We start from the raw sequence: 23,076 nt of genomic DNA on the forward strand, positions 1-23,076 counted from the left end.
CAACCGTGGCTTATGACGGAATGGCTCCGTCATGAGCAGGGGAGGGGTTAAAAATATCAGTGATATTTTGACCATAATTCCTGTAAATATACATGTGGGTACTTATACTTGATGTAATGAACGCAGTATTTACAAAAAAAATAAGTAAATATATATATATATATATATACCAGAAGACTTCCACGCAGCTTACAGCGAGAAAACAAGCCCTCCAGTCGGACATCGGGTAAATGTATTTATTTCTCCAACAGGCAAAGCATTACCGGTTTCGACCCTCAAGTGTATTTAAACCTTGATGTGACGGCCCCTCGTATTTGCATATGATGAAGACCCACGTGAGGGTCGAAACCGGTAATGCTTTGCCTGTTGGAGAAATAAATACATTTACCCGATATCCGACTGGAGGGCTTGTTTTCTCGCTGTAAGCTGCGTGGAAGTCTTCTGGTGTGTATTGGCGGTGACGTCGCCTACAAGCCCCGACCTGCTAGGCTGGGCTCCCTTCTCGTCAAACTTGCATATGGATATATATATATATATATACATATTATATATATACACATATATATATATATATATTTATATATATATAAATTTATTTAAAAACAGGTACTATATATTTTGAAAAAGGAATGGATGGTTGCCGGCCCTTCTCGACACTGGAGCATAAGTCAATCTGTTTGTCCCTCACTGGAGTAGGCAGATTGGGGACTTTGCACAGTTTTTTTGTCATGTCCCCTCGTCGACCCACCCCAAGGGGCTGAAAGTCCAATGAACGCCCTAGGAACATATATAATTAAAAATAAATGGGTGGGGAACCGGATCTGCATTGGTCCACCCGGATACTCCGGAGTGCAGAGCTTGAAATTGCAGCCTTCCCCCATGGCAGTAAAGGGAAATGTATTTTTATTTTGGTGTAGTTTCGACCTATTGGCTGGCAGAGAGGGAGTAACCCATCCCCTTTTTATTGATCCTACAAAACCCATAATATCAGTGGCGTGCACTGCAATTACACTGAATTGATTGGGTCTGTGTGTAACAGTAAAGTATTTCTTCTCCCATATTGCAGTGCTGGAACTCTGCCAGTGACCTTCCGATGCCTTGAAGAAAACCTTCACATCGACAAGCGTGTGACGAGGTTCGTGCTTCCAGTTGGCGCCACCATCAACATGGACGGGACCGCTCTCTACGAAGCCGTGGCAGCCATTTTTATCGCTCAGATGAATGGCATCGTGCTGGATGGTGGACAGATTGTGACAGTCAGGTGTGACAAGAATTTTCTCTTTAAATTTTAAGTAGACACAGATGAATCCATTCTAATTTCATAAAGAGAATAGGATTGTTGATACAGACTGTCACAAAATAATGCTATATATTTAAAAAGATAGTGTGTCCTCTGTAGTTATAAGTGCACATTCACACATTTATTTGTACATTGAAAAACAACAAATTCTATTTTACTATCACAGCATCATATTGGCATAAAAAAAAAACTTTACACTGCATTACAGATTGCACACGACAGTCACTTTACAGTAGACCTGGGCGAAATTATAATTACGCCAGAGTAATCGAAGTCATTTCAGTAATTATGCATTTTTCTCTTGATGTGAATTTACATGATTATGTCAGTTTGTGTAATTAAGAGAATTATGGGTCAAAAATCCTACCGCAGGTGCACAGGAACAATGAACTAACTGGCACATGCATCAACAATGCCATTTGCGATTCCTTCATAGCGAAAAATAAGAATTCGCTAATAAGGAATAGCAAAAGGCTATGCATGTAGAAATCGCTTACAAAATAGCGATTTCTAAACATTCTTTAATTGCTACTCGCAAATTGCGAGTCGCAATTAAGGAATACCTCCCCATTGATTCCTATGGGCCTAGAGGCCCATAGGAATGAATGGGAGGACTTTCTCAATTTGCTAATCCCAATTAGAGAATCGCAAATTGCTCATGCTATTTCAAGGGTGCCAGGGCGTCAAAAAGACACCCTGTTGCACCCCTGAAATCTGCATATGAATACATCTTGCACACACACATGCCCCAAGGGCATGTGTGTGTGTAAAATGGAACTTTGAAAAATGCACAAAAGTGCATTTTTCAAAGTTTTAGCAAATTACCATGAAGTTGAACTTCATGGTAATTTGCTCCCCCTATTAGCGAAATCGCGAATTTTTAAACTTTCATGCATTGCATTTAAGGAATCTCAATTTGGGATTCCTTAAATGCAATCGCAATTTAAAGAATCGCTATTTAGAGATTCCTTAAATAGCGATTTTTGTATTTGGGATGATGCATCCCAAATGCAAAAATACCGGTCGCAAAGGGGCAGATTCTGCTAATCTGCCCCTTTGCGAGCAGTTTTCTCGTTGATGCATGTGGCCCTAAGAGAAGCGAGTGCCAGCTGACCTAAATTATTTAGTGCTATTTTTTTTTGCACAAATTGTATCTTCGGGTCCATTTTGGACACGTGGGTGCATTTTGCACTAAGAAAATAGCGCTAAATACTAGATAACGCTTCTCACATAATTACACATAATTCAGAGTAATTTTTCAGTAACTATGAGTAATTACGTTAGAGAGAATGATACTAGTTACTGTGATCCCTTCTTTATACAGGGAGACGACTCCTATTAGTTCTCAGTGACCTTTCAGTGTGATTTTGCATTACTACACAAATTGTAAAACTTTGCATCATGGCTTTGGTTTAAAAAAAAATTAAATAAATTTACATCAAAAAATATCATGGCATAAACTATCTATATTGATTTACTGAGCGTGATGTACTACTTAATAATGTTGGCGGCGGTCCATCACAGCTCACTCGAGGCTATGCCTCTCATTGGCCATGGTGCATCCATGCACTCACCAATTTATTAAATTTCATCGAATTTCAAAAGGCCATTGACAACCATTTACTTTTTCCACCTACAATGATTTGTCATCATCAACATTCCTAAGTACCTATATCTTTTGTTTGGTTAACATACGACTGCACTGTAACGCTATAGAGTTTGAGTTTTTGCAATGCTTTTAGCGTGTTGGTTTGTAGTTAAAAAATTTGCCAAGGTATATAAGGCATGCAGCTACCATCGCTACAATTAAGGATATTATCAGCAAAGAAGAGTGCGGTCGCGGCTTTAGAAGCAGTTTTGGAGGGAACATTGTCGTCCTAGCAAACTCTCACTCCATGTGAAGTGTAAAGAAGGGGAGTCAGCGATACAACACTGCTGTGGCTCGCCTGTAATAGGCTGGCGAGGCTAGCCATTCATGGCTGCCCTGGTAAAACTCACTGATTATGACTGTAGAGAGCCCTGGGCCCCATTTAGGAAGATTCCCTCACCAGACAGACCTAGCTGTTTAGTGGTAAGCTGTAAAGAAGTCCAGAAGTACACAAAGGATAGCACCAAATATTTAATCAGATCACTTGACCAGCGGCATAAAACCAAATGATGCCCACCCCTGCAGAATCTGATGAGGGGCTCCTGAGTGTCCCATATCTCATAGCTATACATTGGCAGAAAGGATGGGGATCCCTTGAAGGGTTGGGGACCCCCTCTACTGCAGGGGCCTGAATTATGCCCTGCACTTGACATTCCTTTCCCAAACCATGTTTGAAAGAAAGAAATGGGTGAGAATTTCCTGGCCATCGCAAAACTTTCCACCCAAAGTCAGAGAAAGGCCATAATATTGAAATTTATTTTTTATTTATTTGAAAAGTTTTATAGAGCGCGAACAAGACCCAAATGAGTATCAGAGCGCTGTACAGAGTTAGCACCAGCAAGTATATAAACCATAAACCAGGTAAATTAAGTTACAATCTGTGGGAAAACATTCAAAATTAAAGAGTATTGTGTTTCAGAGGTGCCATAGAGCGCTCCTAGTAAAACATCATACAATAGAAACGACCCAAGATGTGCGATGTGCCACAAAGAATTTAAGCAGAAAGAAGGAACTAACAGAATCAAAACAGTCCAATGCAGATAAAGGAGCAATCTAGGACTTGAACAAGAAGTGGGCAAACGCATATAATGGAATATCAGTGAAAATAATTCAAGGTTTTTGTTCTTGACAAAACACACGAGCATGATCAATGTGTTAACATTCTTTCACTAGTAGCCTTTTGACTAGTTTTTTGAAGGAGGTCGTGGATGGATTGGATTTGATCTTGGATGGTAGGGAATTCCAGATTCTCGGAGCAAGACCAGTGAACGCACGGTTGTCTGATTTTTTTTTTAATCTCGGAGGTTTCTAAAGAAGGGTAGATGTACTTCTGAGGTTCCGGCTACAGCCCGATAGCTCAAGTTTATTTGCAAGGTAGTATGGGGTGTGGTGAATGGCTTTATGCATCAGACAAGCTATCTTGAGTCGGTTTCTCGCTTCAACGGATAACCAATTTAGCTGCAGGAAGTCGGGTGAAATGTGATCAAATTTCCTCAAACTCGTTAAAAGTCTGGCTGATGCATTCAAGGTAGCTCTGAGTGGGGCCAAGCTAGCTTTGAGAAGTCCTGCTAGGGTCACCTGCCCATATTCTAGTCTAGCGATTATCCAAGATTGAACCGCCGGCCTGAGATCTTCGGGGGTAGGAATGGTTTGATTTTCTTCAGTGTGTTGAATTGGAAATTGACAACCCTAGTAGGAGCACTGATGTGTGCTTGCATATTTAGGTGTTTATCCAAGCTGATACCTAAAGATTTGGCAGAGTCTACAATATAAGGTGTACAGTTCAGAGCAGTTAGTTGTTTAATCCAGTCAAGGGTAGGAGCAGAGTGATTATGTGGGGTGATCAAAAGAAATTCGGTTTTGAGCGTATTTAGTAGGAGATGGTTCTGAGCTAACCATTGTTGAGTTTGGGCAAGTGCAGCATTTAAAGTTTTTATGTCCTCTTGCGAGGAGATCTTCAGGTACAATTGCGTATCATCTGCATACATGTGGTATTGAATGTTCACTCTGTTCAGAATGACCGCAAGAGGCTCCATAAACAGGTTAAAGAGAGTGGGTGGTAGCGTAGAATCTTGGGGCACTCCAATCAGGACAGTGGCATTGGCAGCGAGGGCATGATTTACTTTGACCCTTTGCGTGCGGTTGTGAAGGAAGGAGGCAAACCAGTTTAGGACCGGGCCCGAAAATCCCATCCTATGTTGTAGGAGATCAATCAGGTTTTCATGTTTTATGGTATCGAAGGCTGAGGACAAGTCTAGAAGGAGCAGGAGTCAAGGGACATTTTGGTCAAGGGCTCTCACGGCGTCATCTACAATGTGAGTTAGTGCCGTTTCAGTGCTGTGCCCTGCTCTGAATCCTGATTGATGAGGATCCAGGAGTTGATATTTCTCAATGTGTTTGCAGAGCTGCGAATGTACACATTTTTCAAGCACTTTAGCAAGAGTCATACTGCTGGTGATAGTTCGACAAATTGTTTGGTTCAGATAGGTCCGCGTTGGGCTTTTTAGGAATGGGAGAAACATGCCCAACTTTTAGGCAGTCCGAAAACTTTCCCTGTAAGAGGGATTCATGAATGATCCTAGACCAAGAGGGAGAAAGGCTGGCATTAAATCTTGATAGAGCTTGGAGGGTAGAGGATATGAGTCCTAAGACTGCAGATACACCAATAGATTACTAGATCAAAAAAGTAATAATATCTGTTCTGAGACTAATGTGTTGGTATGCGGGTTAGCACGCACCAGAAGATTTAGATGTAAATATGCTGATTTGTAACATTGATGTTCACGGATGGCTCAAGACATTGTGTCAGGGCTTTCCTCTATGGCGCTTATCAGAATCAGGTTCACCCTAGGCTTTCTCTGGTGTGCTTTTTGTTGATTGGGGGAGAACATGTATTAATCAAAGTATTTTGTTGTTGCATTGCTTGAAAGCAGAGATAAAGTTGCCCACTTGATGTTCAAGACAAGCAGACTCTGCTCTGTCAGCAATGCACTGGATGGTAAGGACCAAGATCGAGCTACCTCCGATAATGAGGAAATACCTGGTTCTGAAATAGAAGCGACAAGCTGCAGAAAGGCAGAGGAGTTAAGAAAAGAATGTGCTACTGTCAAAGTACGTGCTGATGGTTCACGACAAGTTTACCTGGTTTCAGATTTAAGTGAAGAAGCCCTTGAGATCTGGGTCCATGAACAAGGATGATTCGGCTGCCGCGTATATTTCTAGGGCTACTGCCTCGGTCATTGGAGACCACGCAAAACAAATGGAACAGGGGTTAAGTGTCCAAAATTGAAGTGATCAGGTTGGCCTGGCATTGAGTAGCAACACCTAACAAGCATTGGCATAGCCAATAGGTCTCGCCTTTGGGACCTTATAAGTGTTTAGCCATGCATCCCAAAAGCGAGACCTATTGGCTATGCCAATTGGCCCCGAAAGTGAAAGTGATCGCGATCAAACATCAAAGCGGCCGTGCGGCCGCAAAAGTGAAAGTAATCGCGGTAAAGCGGGCGCCCGCGCACATGCCCTGTAGCTCTAGGCTGGCCTGGTAGCACTTTTTGGAGCCCTCTCAATAAGTCTCACCAGACCAGCGCATGCGCTGGGTCAGGCGAGACCTAAAAATGAGGTATATTCTATAACATGATGTTCTGCGCATAATTTCTAAATAGAGTATAATATTGTTGTTGAGCTGACACTAACATTTAAAAGTGGGCTCATGGTGACAAGCGGCCCCAGTAATTTTTGGTTACCTTCTTTTATCAGATGAAATGGGGGTCTTTCCCACTCCTCGAACCAGAGATTCAGATCTAACTCTGCTCCAGGAGAATGTTGTAACAGCTTCTGCTTCTCTTGTCTAAGGCTCCACAATGAACATTTTCCAGAAATGAAGCAGGAATTCTAGATCTCAGAGTTACAACTTGAATTGCATCAATAACGGACTATGGAAACTCTCTCTACTTGGACATCCTCGGGAAGGTCCTACCAGTAACACAGGCACCGCTGCACCATGGCACAGGGGCACCTGCGTTGGAGCTTGTCAGCTGCATGTGCGCCAACACAAAGAGAGAGAGTAGAAATGTGCCATATGTCAGTAATTATCACTCATTTCTGCTCTCTACATTTGACGCAGCGCAGCAAGTTGTCTTGCTGCGTTGCGCCAAATCTTAATAAATGTGGCCATTTGTGCAGTACTTTGGTAGGGGCTCGCTGCCCTACTCTAAGTTCCCAGACCAATGTGGACTTCATTTTTGCCTGTTGATTTTAATTTAATAGTCTCTCGTTATTTGCTTCTAGGCAACTATTTAAAGGGTGTGTGAGTAGGGTTTTAGAAAACAGTTCTGCTTCTGATGTGCTATCTCATTGGTAGGTACTGCAGTAGAGTGACTGGCATCATTTCACATTTAGAGGCGCCTATTACCCTGGATTATAGTGGTTATTGATTTCAAGGCTTCGATTAGGACTTCAGATCATCCTGGGTATTTGTGGTCGTTACACCGTTAGCTCTGGATCAGTTGTTACTTTTGGTGCCTTGGGTGACTTGTTTCCAGGATGGTACCACATCTTTATATCCAGAACTCTCTACATAGCTTTTAGAAGAGTAGTTTTGCTGTTTCTAAGTGCTGCCTTTTGAACAGATTGAAGAGGAAGCAGAATCTCATGACTGACGAAAATAGAAGAACCAAACAAAGAGAGTTGGTGGCAGCCACCAGCAGAAGTCAGCAGCAATGCTGGAAACCGACTGAGCTGTTCTGTTGTTGGGGTGCATCTCAGCAGGGATGAAGGCTCGGTGGAGTAGGGGGCATCTACATAATGAGTCTTACAATGAATGTTGCTCAGCCAGGATCACCCATTCTAAGATAACTTATAAAACTGTGACTCAATTTTCCAAATACATGTGTACCATTATTGGCACAAACGGTGAGGTGAGGCATCTGAATTTGCAGAAAGTTTGGCGACCTCACTTACTTTATTTTGTTTGCTCTATAAAGATGCAGAAACTATGAAAGATGTACGGTGAGTTAAATTTGTAGTTTTTAATATGTTTGTCATTAAATTAAGTAACAATTGTATACATGGTTGCCTTGTTTCATCAGGTTTTTAGAATACATATCAGATCTTACCTTTTTCCCTGTAAAATTGTTAAAGTATTTATTTCTGCAGATTCATATTTTTCCGAGCTTTTTTACTGCCTCTACTAATGACCTTGCTTGACCCTGAGTATCAGTACAATGGCTCCTCCTTTCAGAACAGCCTAAAACCAGGACATGTTCAGCCCTCCTACTGTTGACAGGTGGCATTTTAGGTCAAGACAAGGAAACAAGATTCCAATGTACTGACCCTGTAGCACTCGAGTAACACTCTACAGATCCATACATGTGCTTTACCCTATGCTGTTTACAGGACATTGGCCTTGATTGTTGGAGCTGATGCCTCTCTGATGTCCTTGTTTTTGCAGCTTGACCGCGACCCTTGCCAGCGTTGGCGCGGCCAGCATCCCCAGTGCTGGCCTGGTCACCATGCTGCTCATCCTCACCGCAGTGGGCCTCCCTACTCAAGACATCAGTTTGCTTGTCGCCGTTGACTGGTTCCTGTAAGTATAATTTCTTAGATATGTGTTTACATGTGGAAGCAGCAATGAACATTTGGACAATTATAACATACTGCTACGAGTGCGTAGACTGTCGCTAGGTGTTGCCTGGGGCTGCAAGTGGGCGGGATCTCAAGGCACGGCGCGTACATACTTGAAGATTCTGTCTGGAGTCAGAGCTCTGTTTGGGCCCCAATCAAGTCTAGACCCCTATTCCCTCATTCTCATCTCTCCTTCATTTGGCAGGAGATCAGTCCCCAGAATAGGAATAGTCTTGTCGATCATAAAATACAGGTTTTCCATTATTCCAGACTATTCTGCACACAATGCTCACATTTACCACCTGCTCTATGCCAGTGGTAGATGTGAGTGGGGGCTCTGTTTGTAGGTTTATGAAAGCAGGGGATCAGACCACATAGGCATGGCGGGGCAGGCCCAGGGGCTGCTAGGAGCCAGGATAAGAACGCTGGTCTGTAAGTCCCTAAAGCAGACACTTCATCGCTAGTCATATCTCCCTGAGTTTGTTTTAACGTGCCTTCCTACTTCCAATTCAGAGTTGATACCATTATGTATCAGTCAGCAGTTCTAAAGCAGAATACTGTTGCAACTCGGGGCATCTGGGATCTGTGCCTCTGTTGAAGAACCAGGTCTTAAGTCTTTTCCTGAAGTCTGCCAGCGTGGGGGCTGTACGGAGCTGGAGGGGAAGGTCGTTCTAGGTCTTGGCTGCGATGTAGGAGAAGAAGCAACCACGACGTGGCTCCGACGGATGTGGGGGTGTCTGCGAGAGCGAGTGAAGAGGAGCACAGGTGACTAGAGGGTTGGTGGAAGTTCAGTCAGTGGTCGATGTGGGCAGGTCCTCGGTCATGGAGGGCTTCATAGGTGTGTGTATCTTCCACTTATGCAGCAAACTGTGCAAGGCAAACCAGAAGCCTCCACTACACTAGTGTAGTTGCCCAGTGCTGTCCAAGATCATTTTGTGATCACCTATATGGAGCTTTATAAGCACCGTAGGCCTTTATTTGTATTAATCTTAGAGGCTTCATGTGGTGGTGAGGTTCCAAAGGTAGTGCATGAGTGGTGGGTTTGAGGCTCAATATGTCCAGATACATAGCAGCAGACACACAAGCTACAACACACGCTGGTATACTAACAGCACTTAAGAGAGTGAAATGGTGGTAAGTGCAGATTTTAATACAGAAATAGGAATTCAAGTTTTGATGTTTGTGGACACGTATCTTCACAAATCAACTTGGGAAATTTAATATGAAAAAAGAGGCAGAGCCAGCTCCCTGCTGTGGTTAAACATGTCCTGCTGCCACAAGGGGCTAAGATCAGCAGTGGGGGACTGGTGCTACTTGGCAGTCATTCCCAGCTCTCTGCTTGTTTTCTCACCTTGTGCCTCAACCCCATCACCACACAGATCTCACATTCCCACCCATCTCTTCCCCCATATTGTGGCAACCTGCTACCCGCAACCTCCACCTCCCCACCCACTGCACTCTCATTCTGCCACCGGTGACCACAGTAGGACACTATTTGCCATTCATGATTGGCTGCTCCAGGGAAATCCCACACAGGAAGCCGTCAGCGGTTAGTTGGGTTGGGCTATCCACTTTCCTTTTGACTACTTTTCCCGACTTCAGTCATTTATGTGTAGACTATCTACTCTTAAGGGACAATACTGAGCGCTTGATTATGAGTCCCTCGGAGCAGAATCCCTGGTAGGAAATTGCTATGCCAACCTCTGAGTTACCCTTTGTTCCCATATCCATATCCTGGAAAGCCAGGTGTGAGCACACCAGACCAGGTTTGTTTTAACAGGTGTTTATATGCACCAGGTAAAACTTCTTGGATCATGAGCTGTGAGAGGAGGTACATCCTGGCCCCTACCCGACACCCTGCAGGACAGCAGGGGGGGAGTGTGTTACGCTTCACCTGCATTACTGGAGTCTGCTGTGCCCCCTGGCATCCTTTCTACCTGTCACCTTTGCCCGTGACCTGCCATGTCCCCCTCCTTAGATTTAACACTTGCTCATAGTAGGTGGTGAATCGCAGTGAAAATATTCCCAAATCAGCGATATCTGGTGGAAAAGGACCCAGAAATTGAATCTCCGCGTGGTAATTTCCCATGCCAGACTAAGTATTTCATAATGGAATTTTAGCAGGAAGCTAACGGGTCGGAATTGTTAATTCCAACACGGTGCCATCCCATCAAAAATCTGGCCAACTCAGAATGAGGGTACAAGTGTATAAAATCTATATTTCACACGTTGAATCTCCATTACATATACAGTACTAAACCACTGATCGATGCTGTGATGATGTAAGTAGAGACGAACACACAAGTGATTCTTGGACTCTTGCACACTGCTGAGAAACAAGCTGTCTCTTGGAGACTAGTACTGCAGACCTGGAGGTTCTACACAGTGTGAAAACCTGAGAAGGTCACCAGGATACCCGTTGGGTGGCAGTGCGCTTTATAAATGCTTCAACATACAATAAATAAAAGGTGGGAGACCGTATACTCCAGGAACACCTGTGACTAAATCAGATGAAGAATGAAACTTGGAAAGAAGAGAATGGGTAGGCGATGGTGTAGCTCTGAGTGAGAGGATCCAAAAGTCCACAGGTTGCCAAGTAGAGGTGGCACAAACTGTGCACCTTGTGTCAAACGCTGGATGCCATCCAGGGCTGGAAGTAACCGGTATCTGGAACCTCCTCTATGTGAAGCTGGCGGAAATATCACTGTGTTGACACATTTCCAGACTTCATGCGTTTGTGCAAGATCCGGAGAGCGAGAAGAAAGAACAATGGGAACAAAAAGCTCTGTTTTATTCAGTATTCAGTGCCAGGGCTGTGTGATGTTGACAGTTAATAGAGGTAATGTCCCACGGTGATTCCGTTTATCAATCTACTACTGTCTGTTTTTAGAGGGACGTCCAGCAGATGCCGTGCAGGACGTGCCTGAATGGACATCAGCATAGCAACTTCAATGGCAGGGATGTCCACCCTGGTCACCAAGCATCTAAATATAGAATTGAAGAGCCGAATCCATACTGGGAAATTCAGGTCCTCTGGTGAAAGTGTTGACCCCCCTATCATTGAGGCATGGGTTCAGCGGAGGCCATTCACCATTCTCATACAGAAGTACCATCAGTGTGTGCCATGCTGGTGGGAGCCAGTCTTGAGCACCAGCCAGCTTTGCCAACTCCTTCAAGACATGTTTAGTGGAACTTTATAGATCTATAAAATAGATGGTATATTTTAGATGGCATAGAACTTGAGTTGTAAACGTAGACGTCCCGAATGTGGGCACAGCCCTATATTCCTAAACTAAAGAGCCCTATTTAAAGCATGAACTGTGTATCAACAAGGCTTCATATCTACAAACATAGGGTGTCTTTCAGCAAACAGGAGACCACCAATCCTATTCTGGGGGGGATCTCTGTGCTGTGAAGGGAGCTACCACCAGCCTGTTCCAGGATTCTTTGGCTCAGAGTGCAACTTTAGACAGCAACAAACCATACACAGAATAGCCTAGTTTCTTCTGCAATCCTGAAAGTCCAGCTCAAACTGCTCAGTAACTCATTGTTGAAAGTGGAACACATGCATCCCCAGGCCGGCTCTGCCTTACTGTGCCACATCAGATAGCGGCAGCTTGAGGCCTATGGTACAGGGAGCTACAGCACCCACAGTTTAGCATGGCCGTCAGACACAGGGCAGTTCACAGAATAAAAAGGTGATGAGTGGCTGGTCTGAAGGAACCTTAGCCTTTGGCAGGTTGTCACAATTGTATTGCCGTCCTTTTTTGGTACACTATACCACTGCAGAAAGGGACCAACCACCATGAACGTCAATTCACCAAAAAGCCAGAAGTAGCGCAAGTGTCATCCCACTTCGCTTGACCTTTACGTTCACTCACACATACAGAGACTCTCTCACATAAAAACACGCATGCACACAACTAGCATTTAAAAGTATTTTTTACTTACCTTTGCAGCCAGGAAGGATCATAATTGAACTCCATTTTTTATTACACTAGTAATGATTAATACATTATTATTATTCTACTATTAGTGTAATAAAAACATTGTCAAAAAGTAGGAGATTGCAGTCCCATCCGATGTCCATAAAGACGAGCTGTCCCTTTGTTGCTACCTCTGAGGCCAGGGGTCCCAAATACAGTGTCAGGGGTCGCATGGAGCAAGTCAGGGGTCACAGCTGCGACCACAGGAGACCCCTAAATGTTGTCCACGCCAATCATATGTAGAGCAGACGATGCCACGTTCCAATAAAACACTTGCGCATATTCTCATCTACCCTTTAAAATATCTGCATATTTTCACCAATTATCCTTCTCAGTTTTTATTAGTGTCAGTTAATGAGCAGCCAGCCATCGAATGTTAATACCAGAAAGAAGTAGTTCACGGTGGACTGTCTGTTTTCAATGTAGACTTGAGTGTCATTTATAATTTTGATCCTTTGCACATAAGGTGCATGCCCCACTTGCACTGGCTGCCTCACAGAAGGAACACATTAACTGCGTTCCTGCAATGCAGCGCCAGTTGTATGTTGTAACCACACAGGCATTTACCACGCCTGTCTTAACGTGGTCTGAACCACGAATGCATCTTTACAACCCATTCCTATACCACGCAAGTCTTTAGAACGACTGTCCTTAGGGAAAGCGCTGGACTTTGGAATAATATAACTTACTATTCCTACTCCAGTCTGCGCAGCAGGAGGGAAAGTGTTGGACTTAAAGTTCAACATCAGTTCAACAATGCTTTCTTTAAGGCAAGTAATTGTAATTACTTGCTAGGTAAAGGAATGCGTTAGAAAGACGCGTTTGTGGTACAGACCGCATTGTTATGGCACAGCATGCTCAGGGGCGCGATGTAAAGGCTGTTTCCCTGCAGGGTCAGCGCCCAGTGGATTCATAAAGCCACAGTGGTTCTCAGACGGTACAGTTGAGAGCGCAGCTTTCCAGTGCTGCTAAGCCTCTGTTGGCTCAGGGTCACAACGAAAGTCTGGTTAAATCTCTCTGCCTTAACCATGGGGATAAAAGTCACACCATGTCAGTTTTCTCTTTGATAACCTACCATATTTCATTCTAAGGTAACCAAGACCAAAATGAGGACTAACCACCCTAAACTCGAAGAGAACGAAGGTGAATAGGACAATTAAGGTGAAATAAACCTGCCCGGTTTCATGTATTGATTTCGGGTTTATCAATAAATTGGACATTAATCTATGGTGAATTATATAGAAGTGCTTCATGTAGAAAACTTGTGTTTTTTACTGAAATTTCTCTGGCCTCTTGCTGATTAATACAATAAAAATAAGAAAGAGACACATATTTCAAATCAAAGGCAAAAATAAATGGTGTAAGGGTTAAAGAGCAAATGTTAAAGGAAGGTTAGGTGTCTTTGACTTAAAAAATAGGACTTCTAAAAAAATCTTATGAAACATGAATTTGTCAATTAACGTTCCATCAGAAGGGTGTCAGAGACAGTCTTCTGTCCCGTCCTACCCCCTTATTTTATATTTAAACTTAAAGTCTGCATTTAATGTGTTCTTCATTCTTTCTTTCTGTTATTCTAACTCTTTGTCATTATTATTTATCTTGAGCTTCCTGTTATTCTTGTAAGCAAAGTGTTGTTCTAACAAGGTCATTATCCTACGAATATTGAGTTCGTGGTAGCCTACCTGGGTTTATTAAGCACTTTGCGATTAATGTCGGGTGATTAAAATCGGAGTGCCTCTGTCGGAGTCCTTAGTTTTTAATTGCACGTTTTCATTACCTTTGAGGGACCATTTTCAGAAATGTTTATTTCAGTTAATAAGTTGTTGGTTGTTTTTCATTTTTTCTCTTTTAATAGGGTAGACCCTCTGTGCCCCTATAGCCCCCTAATTACATTCACCTTCATCTCTTACCATTTTATCACTTTAATCTAGCTCCATTCATTACCATCAATTGATGCTCTTTTTTTTTTATTTTCTTAATTAACAGGAAGGGGTCATTATACCACCTTATTTTATGTTTAAACATAACCCTTACATTTAATTTATTTTTTGATTTCAAAGTATTTTATTAAGTTTATAGACAAGACATTAGCATTTCTGTCACAAGGTTAGCCAATCGTAGTTTGTACAACAGTGTTAACAGTCACTTCGAAACCGATGCTTAGCTAACCCCCGCTGACGTGGTTTAGTGAGAATAAGAAAAAAGATGAGAGAAAAAAGCAGGAGAGAAAGGGGTGAATAACACTCTCCTTTACTATAACCTTTAGCTACTGTACTCCTCCCCTTATTACATCCAGTTTATTGACAAAAGTGGGTTACTGATGATTAATCCCCCAAATTATTCCAGCGGTACTAAACCTTGAAATACAAACCACCTAAAAAAAGACATGAGGTGGTGAAAAATCATCAAATGTATTGCCCACCCAATTTCAAGTTTAGGAAAGCAGGTTTTTGCAAACTGAGACTAATAGACAAATAATACTGCATTAAGTAATTAATTACGAAAATATCACACAAAACCAAGAAAATAGGGAGACTTAACATTTTTAATAAATTTTGTTAAGTAGAGGATTAGGGTGAATCTCGGTGTAGGTATGGTTGTAAAACAAGGTTTTATGTGACAAAATATGTTGGATATTAACTGAGGGGTAACATAGGGAAGTCCTTCCCAGTGCATTGATTGCATAAAAGACACTTCTGGTGACAAGGGAGGAACAGAATCAAAAAAGTGTGAGATAAAACAGTAAAACAATCCTAATGAAACTTCAAAGACAGCCAAATAAGGACGGGCGAGACAAGACAAGCTAGAATCAAAGTAAAATCAATTGTTGCAACACAGAGGCAACATGCATGACTCTGTGGTCTTCACCCTTGCTGTCATTTTATATGAACGTGTTCCATTAAAGAGGCCTGTGCGGCTCTAAGAAGACTGCGGGGAGCCAAGATCTCACTCCTCCTTGTATGGCGAAGACTGAGATGGGATACACACAATTGGGATCACACGACCTCCGGTGCAGATCTGGGCTACTTCCAGGAAGCATGAAAAACAGATGCTCACCAGAATGGATTTTTAACCAGACCGCCTAGTCTGGCTGAGACCCATCCGCAAGGTATTTGTCTCAAAGATAGACCACGGATAAGAAGAAGGATATGGTGACCATCACTGATTGTCTGATAATATCTTATGGTCACCTGGCAACATCAGATATCTCCAGAACATTTCACTTAGAGAAAAGCACTCTTTGAGGTGTATTCCCATATCATTGATCAAAGAAGCCTGCACCTCCAACCCCCCAAAAGAATTGTGATTGGCTATAAATACTGGAAGTCCATCAATCAGGGACTCACACGTTTTGCAAGAGGTAGCCTGACCGACTACCTTGTGTCTTCCATCCAGAAGCTTGGAGAACTGCCATTGAGGACAGTACCCCAGAGGCTCTAATACTATGGCCACCTTGGCAGACATATCTGCTGAAAACTCAGAGTCTTCAAGATACTTCTTCAAATGTGTGCAGCCGTGCATGCTCCCCTGTACACCAAGCTAACATTGATTTGTAGAACTTCCTGAGAGTAAGAATGGACGCCAATTTGTTGTGCCAGTGAGCATCCAAAAAGGCATCCACATCTCTCACCAATGAGGACTGACAGTTCATCCTCCCAAGAAAGAATCTACAGACCCCAGACACTACCAAACTGCTCATTTACCCAGAACATTCTTTGGCGGTGCTATTCACATTACTCTTCACACTTTGCGTGTTGCTCTTGGATTCCTGCATGAATCAGAGACACTTCATGAATTATCTGCCATTCATTCTGTGTTTTTCAGTCTCCCCATCTATGTACCTCTATGCCTTCAACTTCTGCTGTTCTGTCTCTTGGGCTGCCACACCATGGCTAAAAACCACTGCGTAAATACGTTTTCATTTTTTCTGTCACATCAAGTGCACCTCAAGAGCAAAGTCTTCCCCAGCCTCTTGTATGCACGTATGTATGTATATGTGTATGTATGTGGCGTTTGTATAGCGTGAACCTGGCCAAATTACAAAAAGCGAAGGAGGTTGCATCACTGTAGTGATTCCACCTTCATGAGCCTCAATGGAGCACTACCGGGCCTAGATTACTGGGTTGGAGTCAACATGCTGGGCCTCATTGCAATAATATGTATAGTTATAACTTCTGGTTTATGATAACCATACTCTCCATCCTACTAGAGAAAACAATATTGCTTTTATTTCACAGTTCCTAATGGTTATAGGGTACCTAAGTAGAGCACAGATGCATTATGCACTGCTTGGATTATATATTTCTCCTAATGCAGATGGCATACCGGATACGTAGACCCTCCACCTACACCGGCAGATGCAGATCCATCAGCATGGTAGAGAACACTGTATACATCCCTCTGGAGGCTTGCTTGCAGTATCATATTCATTCCTCCCAGGTCTCCTCCACCTCAGGTCCCCCATCATCTTTTGGCCAAGTTGCCCTTAGTGAAGATATTGGGTGGTTCCTTCTGTCACCTGTTTGTTTGCCAACTTAGGGGCATATCAGCAACAGCCGGCGATGATTATCGCTAAGCGCGCTTAGCGCAAGGATAATTATCACCGGCTATCGCTGGATAATATCGCCGAGATAGCTTGCTATCAGCAACGCTTATCTCCGATGCGATATATAATCCAGCGATAGTTGCTAAAAAGTGCGATTATCGCTGGAAATCCAGCGATAATCGCACGGCGACAGGCGATACCTTGTTGATAGGGCTGGATGGCCTCAGCCCTATAATCCACCACCCATAGGCTAAAATGGTTTAGGCAGGTTACAAGCAGGCATAATGAAACCTGCGTTAGGCGCGGTTAGCACTACATTTCTCATCGCTGTGAAGGGTAGCGTGCAGCTTGCTGATAGGAGAAATGTCTGTTAGCGACATTTCCCACGTTATTTTGGTGAGGAACGCCCACTTTGCATATCAGTAAAGATGCAAAGCTGGGCGTTAGGAAAACGGGCGCAGAGGCATAGAAACACGCACTAGCGTGTTCTTGCTGATAGTGCGATAAAATTATCGCCGCTTTTTGCTAGAAAACGGACGCTAAAGCGACGATCATTTTATCTCTTCCCCTTGATGATATGCCCCTTAGGGACTTATAACAAGTTTGGCGGTCTCACAGCGGGCTGCCACGCAATCGCCAAAGCTACAGTCACTTTGCCTGCCAGATTAGGCCTTACAACCTAGTCTGGAGGACGGCGCTTTAGCGATCCCACGGGCCGCCATAGTCTTAATACGGCCCTAAGTGCTAGAACCCACTGTACTATTAGCAGACACTATTTCTTTTTAAGAACCTTTTAATATAAGGAATATTTATGGTGGTCTTGTCAAGTGTCTATAAACGGTTCTTTGTAGGGATTCAAAAGTAAAGATGGGTCCCATTTTTTTGTAAGACGGCATTCTGTATTCAAATGCCTTGAAGAAGCGGGGAATGTAATTGGTTAAGAGGATCAGACATGGGGAAGGAGAGGTTCTGGACATTTCAGAAGGGGTTGAGCGAGAGATCCAGTTGATTGGGCTTGATTTAAACCAGGTTAGGACAGTGTGTTCAGTAAAGATTGCACCATCAACAGTTTAGGTTGTCACTTGCCGGTCAAGAGGCCGTACAATGGAGAAAAACAGATCATCCGCAAAGTGGTAAGGAATATCTCAGACATGTCTTGATCTAGATGTGCATTGCATCAGTTGTGGAGATACTGCCTTATGTATTTGTTGTTATTGTAGTCCAATTTTTATATTGTTACAGTCTGTGCTAGGATGAGGCTGGAATGAGAGCAGCCCTTTCACACTAATGCATGGTCCATAGATTTTTTTTTTTAGAAATTGAGGGAATTGACTAATGGCCCTTCAATCTTCCATCAGTCCAACTTAAATATTATTTAATGTTTTGGGAATTAATTTATATGCCAATTATTCTGTGCAGAGACCGAATGAGGACTTCCGTGAACGTGGTTGGAGACTCGTTTGGTGCCGGCATTGTTTACCACCTCTCCAGAGCGGAGTTGGAAGAGATCGATGCTCAACACGCACAGCAAGACATCGAAATGACCAAGACTCAGTCTGTGTACGATGACATGAAAAACCACCGGGAGAACAACTCCAACCAGTGTGTGTACGCTGCTCACAACTCGGTGGTGGTGGATGAGTGCAAGGTACCGTTGACCTTTATGGATATAGAGACTTGTATCTAGCACTTGCATGGACTTCTTTTTTACATCTGCATGCTCTGCATTTTATATTTTATTTTTAATTTTTAAATTATGTCCATGACGGCAGTCTCTATGAACCCCGGACATAAAAACTGAGCTTTGTAGAATTTTGGACTAAACTCCTGCTCACTGCTGCTCACACCTAAAGTAAAACGTGGCACTGGCATTTGCCATGACCTGTTCTGTGACATTTTAAGGAAATGTTTAGAAGACTGAAACAAATCAGTGTAGTCTTATCTGGGCATCGATATTTCTGCAAAATGTCCAGGTGTAAGAGGTATCGATGCTCATCTTCACACCATGAGAAAGGCCAAATGCATTGAACGAGAACCTGTGATGCAGTGAAGTAAGAGTACAAAGGACACTCTTCGTTTGCCACTTCGTCATCGACCACTGACACACTTGTTCCGCAACATGTATATAATCTGTTTTGTGGTTAAATTTTTTATAAGCAAAACTTAAATCTGTAATTATTCCTGCAAATTTAGCTGAAGACTAGCATCCTACCGGGTAGGTTTTTTGGCATCTAAGTTGCTCCAGCATTTGATATCCACCAGCACTGTTTGGTATATACATTCACATCACGGAAAGAGAAAAAAGACTACCAGATCTTCTACAGCCATATTAATAAGTCAGTCCTGAATCCAAGCAAAGGAAGCTAACAAGGCACATTAAAAATACATTAATGTTTCATAAAACCTGTAACTAAACCACATAAGGTTTCATTTTCTAGTATATATACACAAAAATATTTTAAATGATACATGCAAACTAAGTAAATAAAATTATTCAAATATGAGGCTCAGCCCGAATTCTCATGTTGCTTTATTCCCCTCCTCCACTGTCCAGCCACCTAGCAGAGTTTAAAGCTAACACACTTGAGTTTTCACTTCTTTCCATCAAGCACTTTTCACAGCATATATTCACTCCCTACAAAAATGTATTTCCTTTATATTTAGTAGGAGCATCTGTCAAGTAAAAACTAGTAAGTTGCTTTTAGCTTAATGCCCATATTTTGGGCCCGATTCACATAGGTAAACTGAGATGAATGTCTAACTTTACGACTTTCGGTATTCACAAAGGGCATCTAGTCTATGGACTTTTGGTCTCAGGGAAACTCAAGACCAAAACTTAAGTTTAACTGAGACAAAAGTTCTTAAATGCCCTCTGTGAATACCGAAAGTCGTAAAGTTAGACTTTTTTCTCAGTTTACCTTTATAAATCGTGCCTAAAGTACTTTGTGCTCAATTATGGGGATTTATCCATTTCAAAATGTTTTGAATATTAATAAAGGAAAAGTTTGTGCCCTGGAGAACATGGCATTCGAGTAGTTATTTACTTTAAATATTCTGGTCATCACTTTATAACTAATTTGTACATCAGTGTTGCTATATGTATCAAGTGTTGGAGCAATTTGTATGCCGGAAACTCCCAAGATCCGTATTAGGGCTATTATCCTGAATTTTATAAACAGTAGAAAAAGTGGTCAGAAAGTAAGCATTTGGTCTCTTGTGTGTGTCTGGCTACCTGAATAGGGTATCCTTGTTTTTCCAATAGCAATAGTTGACTATTGCCATGATATTTTATAATATCAGTGTGCGATTAACTTTATTGTAAGAAAAACGAGTTGTAAGCTTTTAGGTCGGTTTATGATGAGCACAATCCCCCCGCTACCTTCCCACACAGTTTCTGCATAGCTGCTAGTTTTGCAAAGTCGCCTGGCTTTGAAGTACTGTATTCTGTTCTTATGATGGGGTCTAGTGGCTGTTTATGCATGCTCTTTTTAGTATTGTTTTCTTCTCCTAACACTTAACACTACCTTGCCTGTGAATTTAAATGCAAGTTTCACCTGTGTTGCATGTGGCCGGTATTGCATGCATAGACCTTCCAGATCTCTGGAAAGGCAAGTGGAACAGTATTGAATCATTGGTGCATCATGTCATGTTTCATGTCCCATGCTTTCATACATGCAGTCAATCCATCATGTGGAATACCAGTCCTGTCTTTAACTTTCATATGAAGTCCACGGATGCAAGCATGTAAGGTAAGATAGGAGAGAATTGATCCATCATTAGAAATAGACATACCAGGTTTGCTTCCTCATTGTCTAGAAAGGTCGAGTTCCTCCTGAGCCAGCCCGGACTAACCAGCTCTTGTCTTGACGTGCTACTTTCAGTGCCCATCGGGAGTGGAGACATAAGCCATAGGTTGACCCGTGTTGCCATCATGCATTTATGACATGCCTTCTTCCTACAAGACAATGCTTCAACTTACAATTTTTTCGCTTATCCAAACAATGATCCTCATGTAAGTGGTTCGCATGCTAGTCGGACTGAAATAACGTCCAATGGAAGTTTGACGTTTTCCAGACCTGCAATGTTGAGGTTTCAAGAGTTTGCAACTGGTAGTGTGGCCAGCTGGATTGCCTATCCAGGTGAAGGACACAGTTTAGACATTGATGCAAGGAGATCGACCAGTCTTTGGGCAAGAATTCACAGTATTATCTTGCTTCTATCTCCAGTTCGAAAGTTTATCGGCTCAATCACAGCACTCATCGATACTGGGTAAGCGGGAGAAACCAACCAAATTATGCGTAGATTGGAGCTAAACTCCTAAAAGAGGAATTATGATCACGCCCAAAATCTACATAACACACTGTGGATGGGACAACTTGTCTGCTGTCTGACCTGTGTGCAGAAGATACAGCAAGTCAGAAAAATAGAGACATTCATGAAATAAACAAATTGTTCCTTAGTTTCCTTTATTGAAAAGAAATTAAAAACAAAAAGTGGAAGCATGAATGTAGCTCTTTGTGCACCACTGGTAAGAAATTAATAAATTATGCTGCAGCTTACAATTACAGACTACTTATTAACAAAAAATTGTAAATTTGACTTATCAAGGAAATATAATTTCTTTGGGAGGAATCTTAGTCACAGATATGATTATCTTTAAGGGACAGTACCAGCTTTTGCCTGGCTTCACTAACCTCATTAACTGTATGATCAGTTATTATAGCCACTCCTAAATAAATGTGTTCGATAATCCTTTGGCTCCCTCCCAATTTCACTGAAAAGCTTTTGCAACATGCCCAGTGTCTGGCGAATCATCATCCGTACTGCCCCGGTGCACAATCTCTCTACTGCAGAAATCTGCACTTATAGGAAATGGTCTGCTGAGTCACTGCAGCGCAACACTTGCCTGACGCGCAATTTTTTGTGACCTGTAATTTTTAACAAGCCTCTAAACACACACCTCCCTGTTACCATTGCTTCTACGATCACGCCAGAAAACCAGTAACATACAGATAGCACTGAACAAGCTTTCCTTAGTACTTGAGTAAAAAATGTTTCAACAATAACTTATTCATGACTGGCCTTTAGCTTGACCGTGATTTTTTCTTCAGATTAACCAATCCTGTAGACATCCTGTGGTCTATTTCACCTGATAATGACTCACAACCCAAACTCCTTTTCCTACAAACTGCCAGAATATTAGGTTCGCTGCATATTCCACCTAAGATGCCACAGAAGTTATTCTGTGTTATTTCTCTTTTCACCATGGTCACCACTTCTTTGCTGTCCACATGGAGTAACACCATGTTTCCCACCATCCTTCTGTGTGTCCACCTAACCAGTTGCCCAACAAAAAAGAAAACACAAACATGCTATTGTTTCTGATGGGTCTAAGAAATGAGTGCTCCATGTGAGGCTTTGATGCAACTTCTCTCCCAAATAATCCCACAAGTTTCTTCTCATTGCAGGCCACTGAACAGCATGAATCTATATTTTCACCAGTAAGTGTTATTGTTTGGTACCTATCTTTAAAAAAATTCCCATACATCTCCTCCCTTATGTGACAAACAAATCCACATATGGAGCAGCAACAGTGGCAACTCCGCAGTGCGTCGGGGTCCCCGAGCACCAGGGTGCTCCCTCAGCAGATAGTCTGGCCTGAGAGCTCCTGAATGAGTACGGAGGGGGGACAATCCATGTAGTTTACAGGAGGGCCACCTCAAGATTTGTTACGCTAGTGAGCAGCGACCAAAGTATAATAAGGCGATAGTATGCAGATCCCTTTGGGTGCCACACAAAGTGGTTACAATTGGAGCAAGAGCCACAAATAAGCACTGGAGCTGCCCATTCTTGCCCTGGTGTCTGCTTAAGGGGACCATTGTAAGACTTTCCCAGATTGCCTCAAGTTTAGAGGTGCAGCTTTGGTTCTCCTGAACCTAACTTTAACAGAATAAAATAGTCGGGTCCAAAACAT

The 23,076-nt window shown here is 42.6% G+C and overlaps 1 protein-coding gene across 4 annotated transcripts in view; it reads left to right on the forward strand.

The window, feature by feature from the left end:
* Nucleotides 1-23,076, forward strand: part of SLC1A2 (solute carrier family 1 member 2) — a 419,386-nt gene that overhangs the window by 384,179 nt on the left and 12,131 nt on the right. For all 4 annotated transcript variants that reach the window (XR_014978712.1, XM_085643492.1, XM_085643494.1 and 1 more), the window contains exons 8-10: nt 1,067-1,261; nt 8,398-8,532; nt 18,522-18,750. Coding sequence is in view for 3 of the 4 variants with exons in the window: in XM_085643492.1 (XP_085499618.1) it covers nt 1,067-1,261; nt 8,398-8,532; nt 18,522-18,750 (559 nt within the window). In the remaining variant the exon portion in view is untranslated. The remainder of the gene's footprint in view (nt 1-1,066; nt 1,262-8,397; nt 8,533-18,521; nt 18,751-23,076) is intronic.

Source organism: Triturus cristatus, chromosome 3_1 (assembly GCF_964204655.1).
Source record: "Triturus cristatus chromosome 3_1, aTriCri1.1, whole genome shotgun sequence".
In the NCBI taxonomy this organism is placed as follows: Eukaryota; Metazoa; Chordata; class Amphibia; order Caudata; family Salamandridae; genus Triturus; species Triturus cristatus.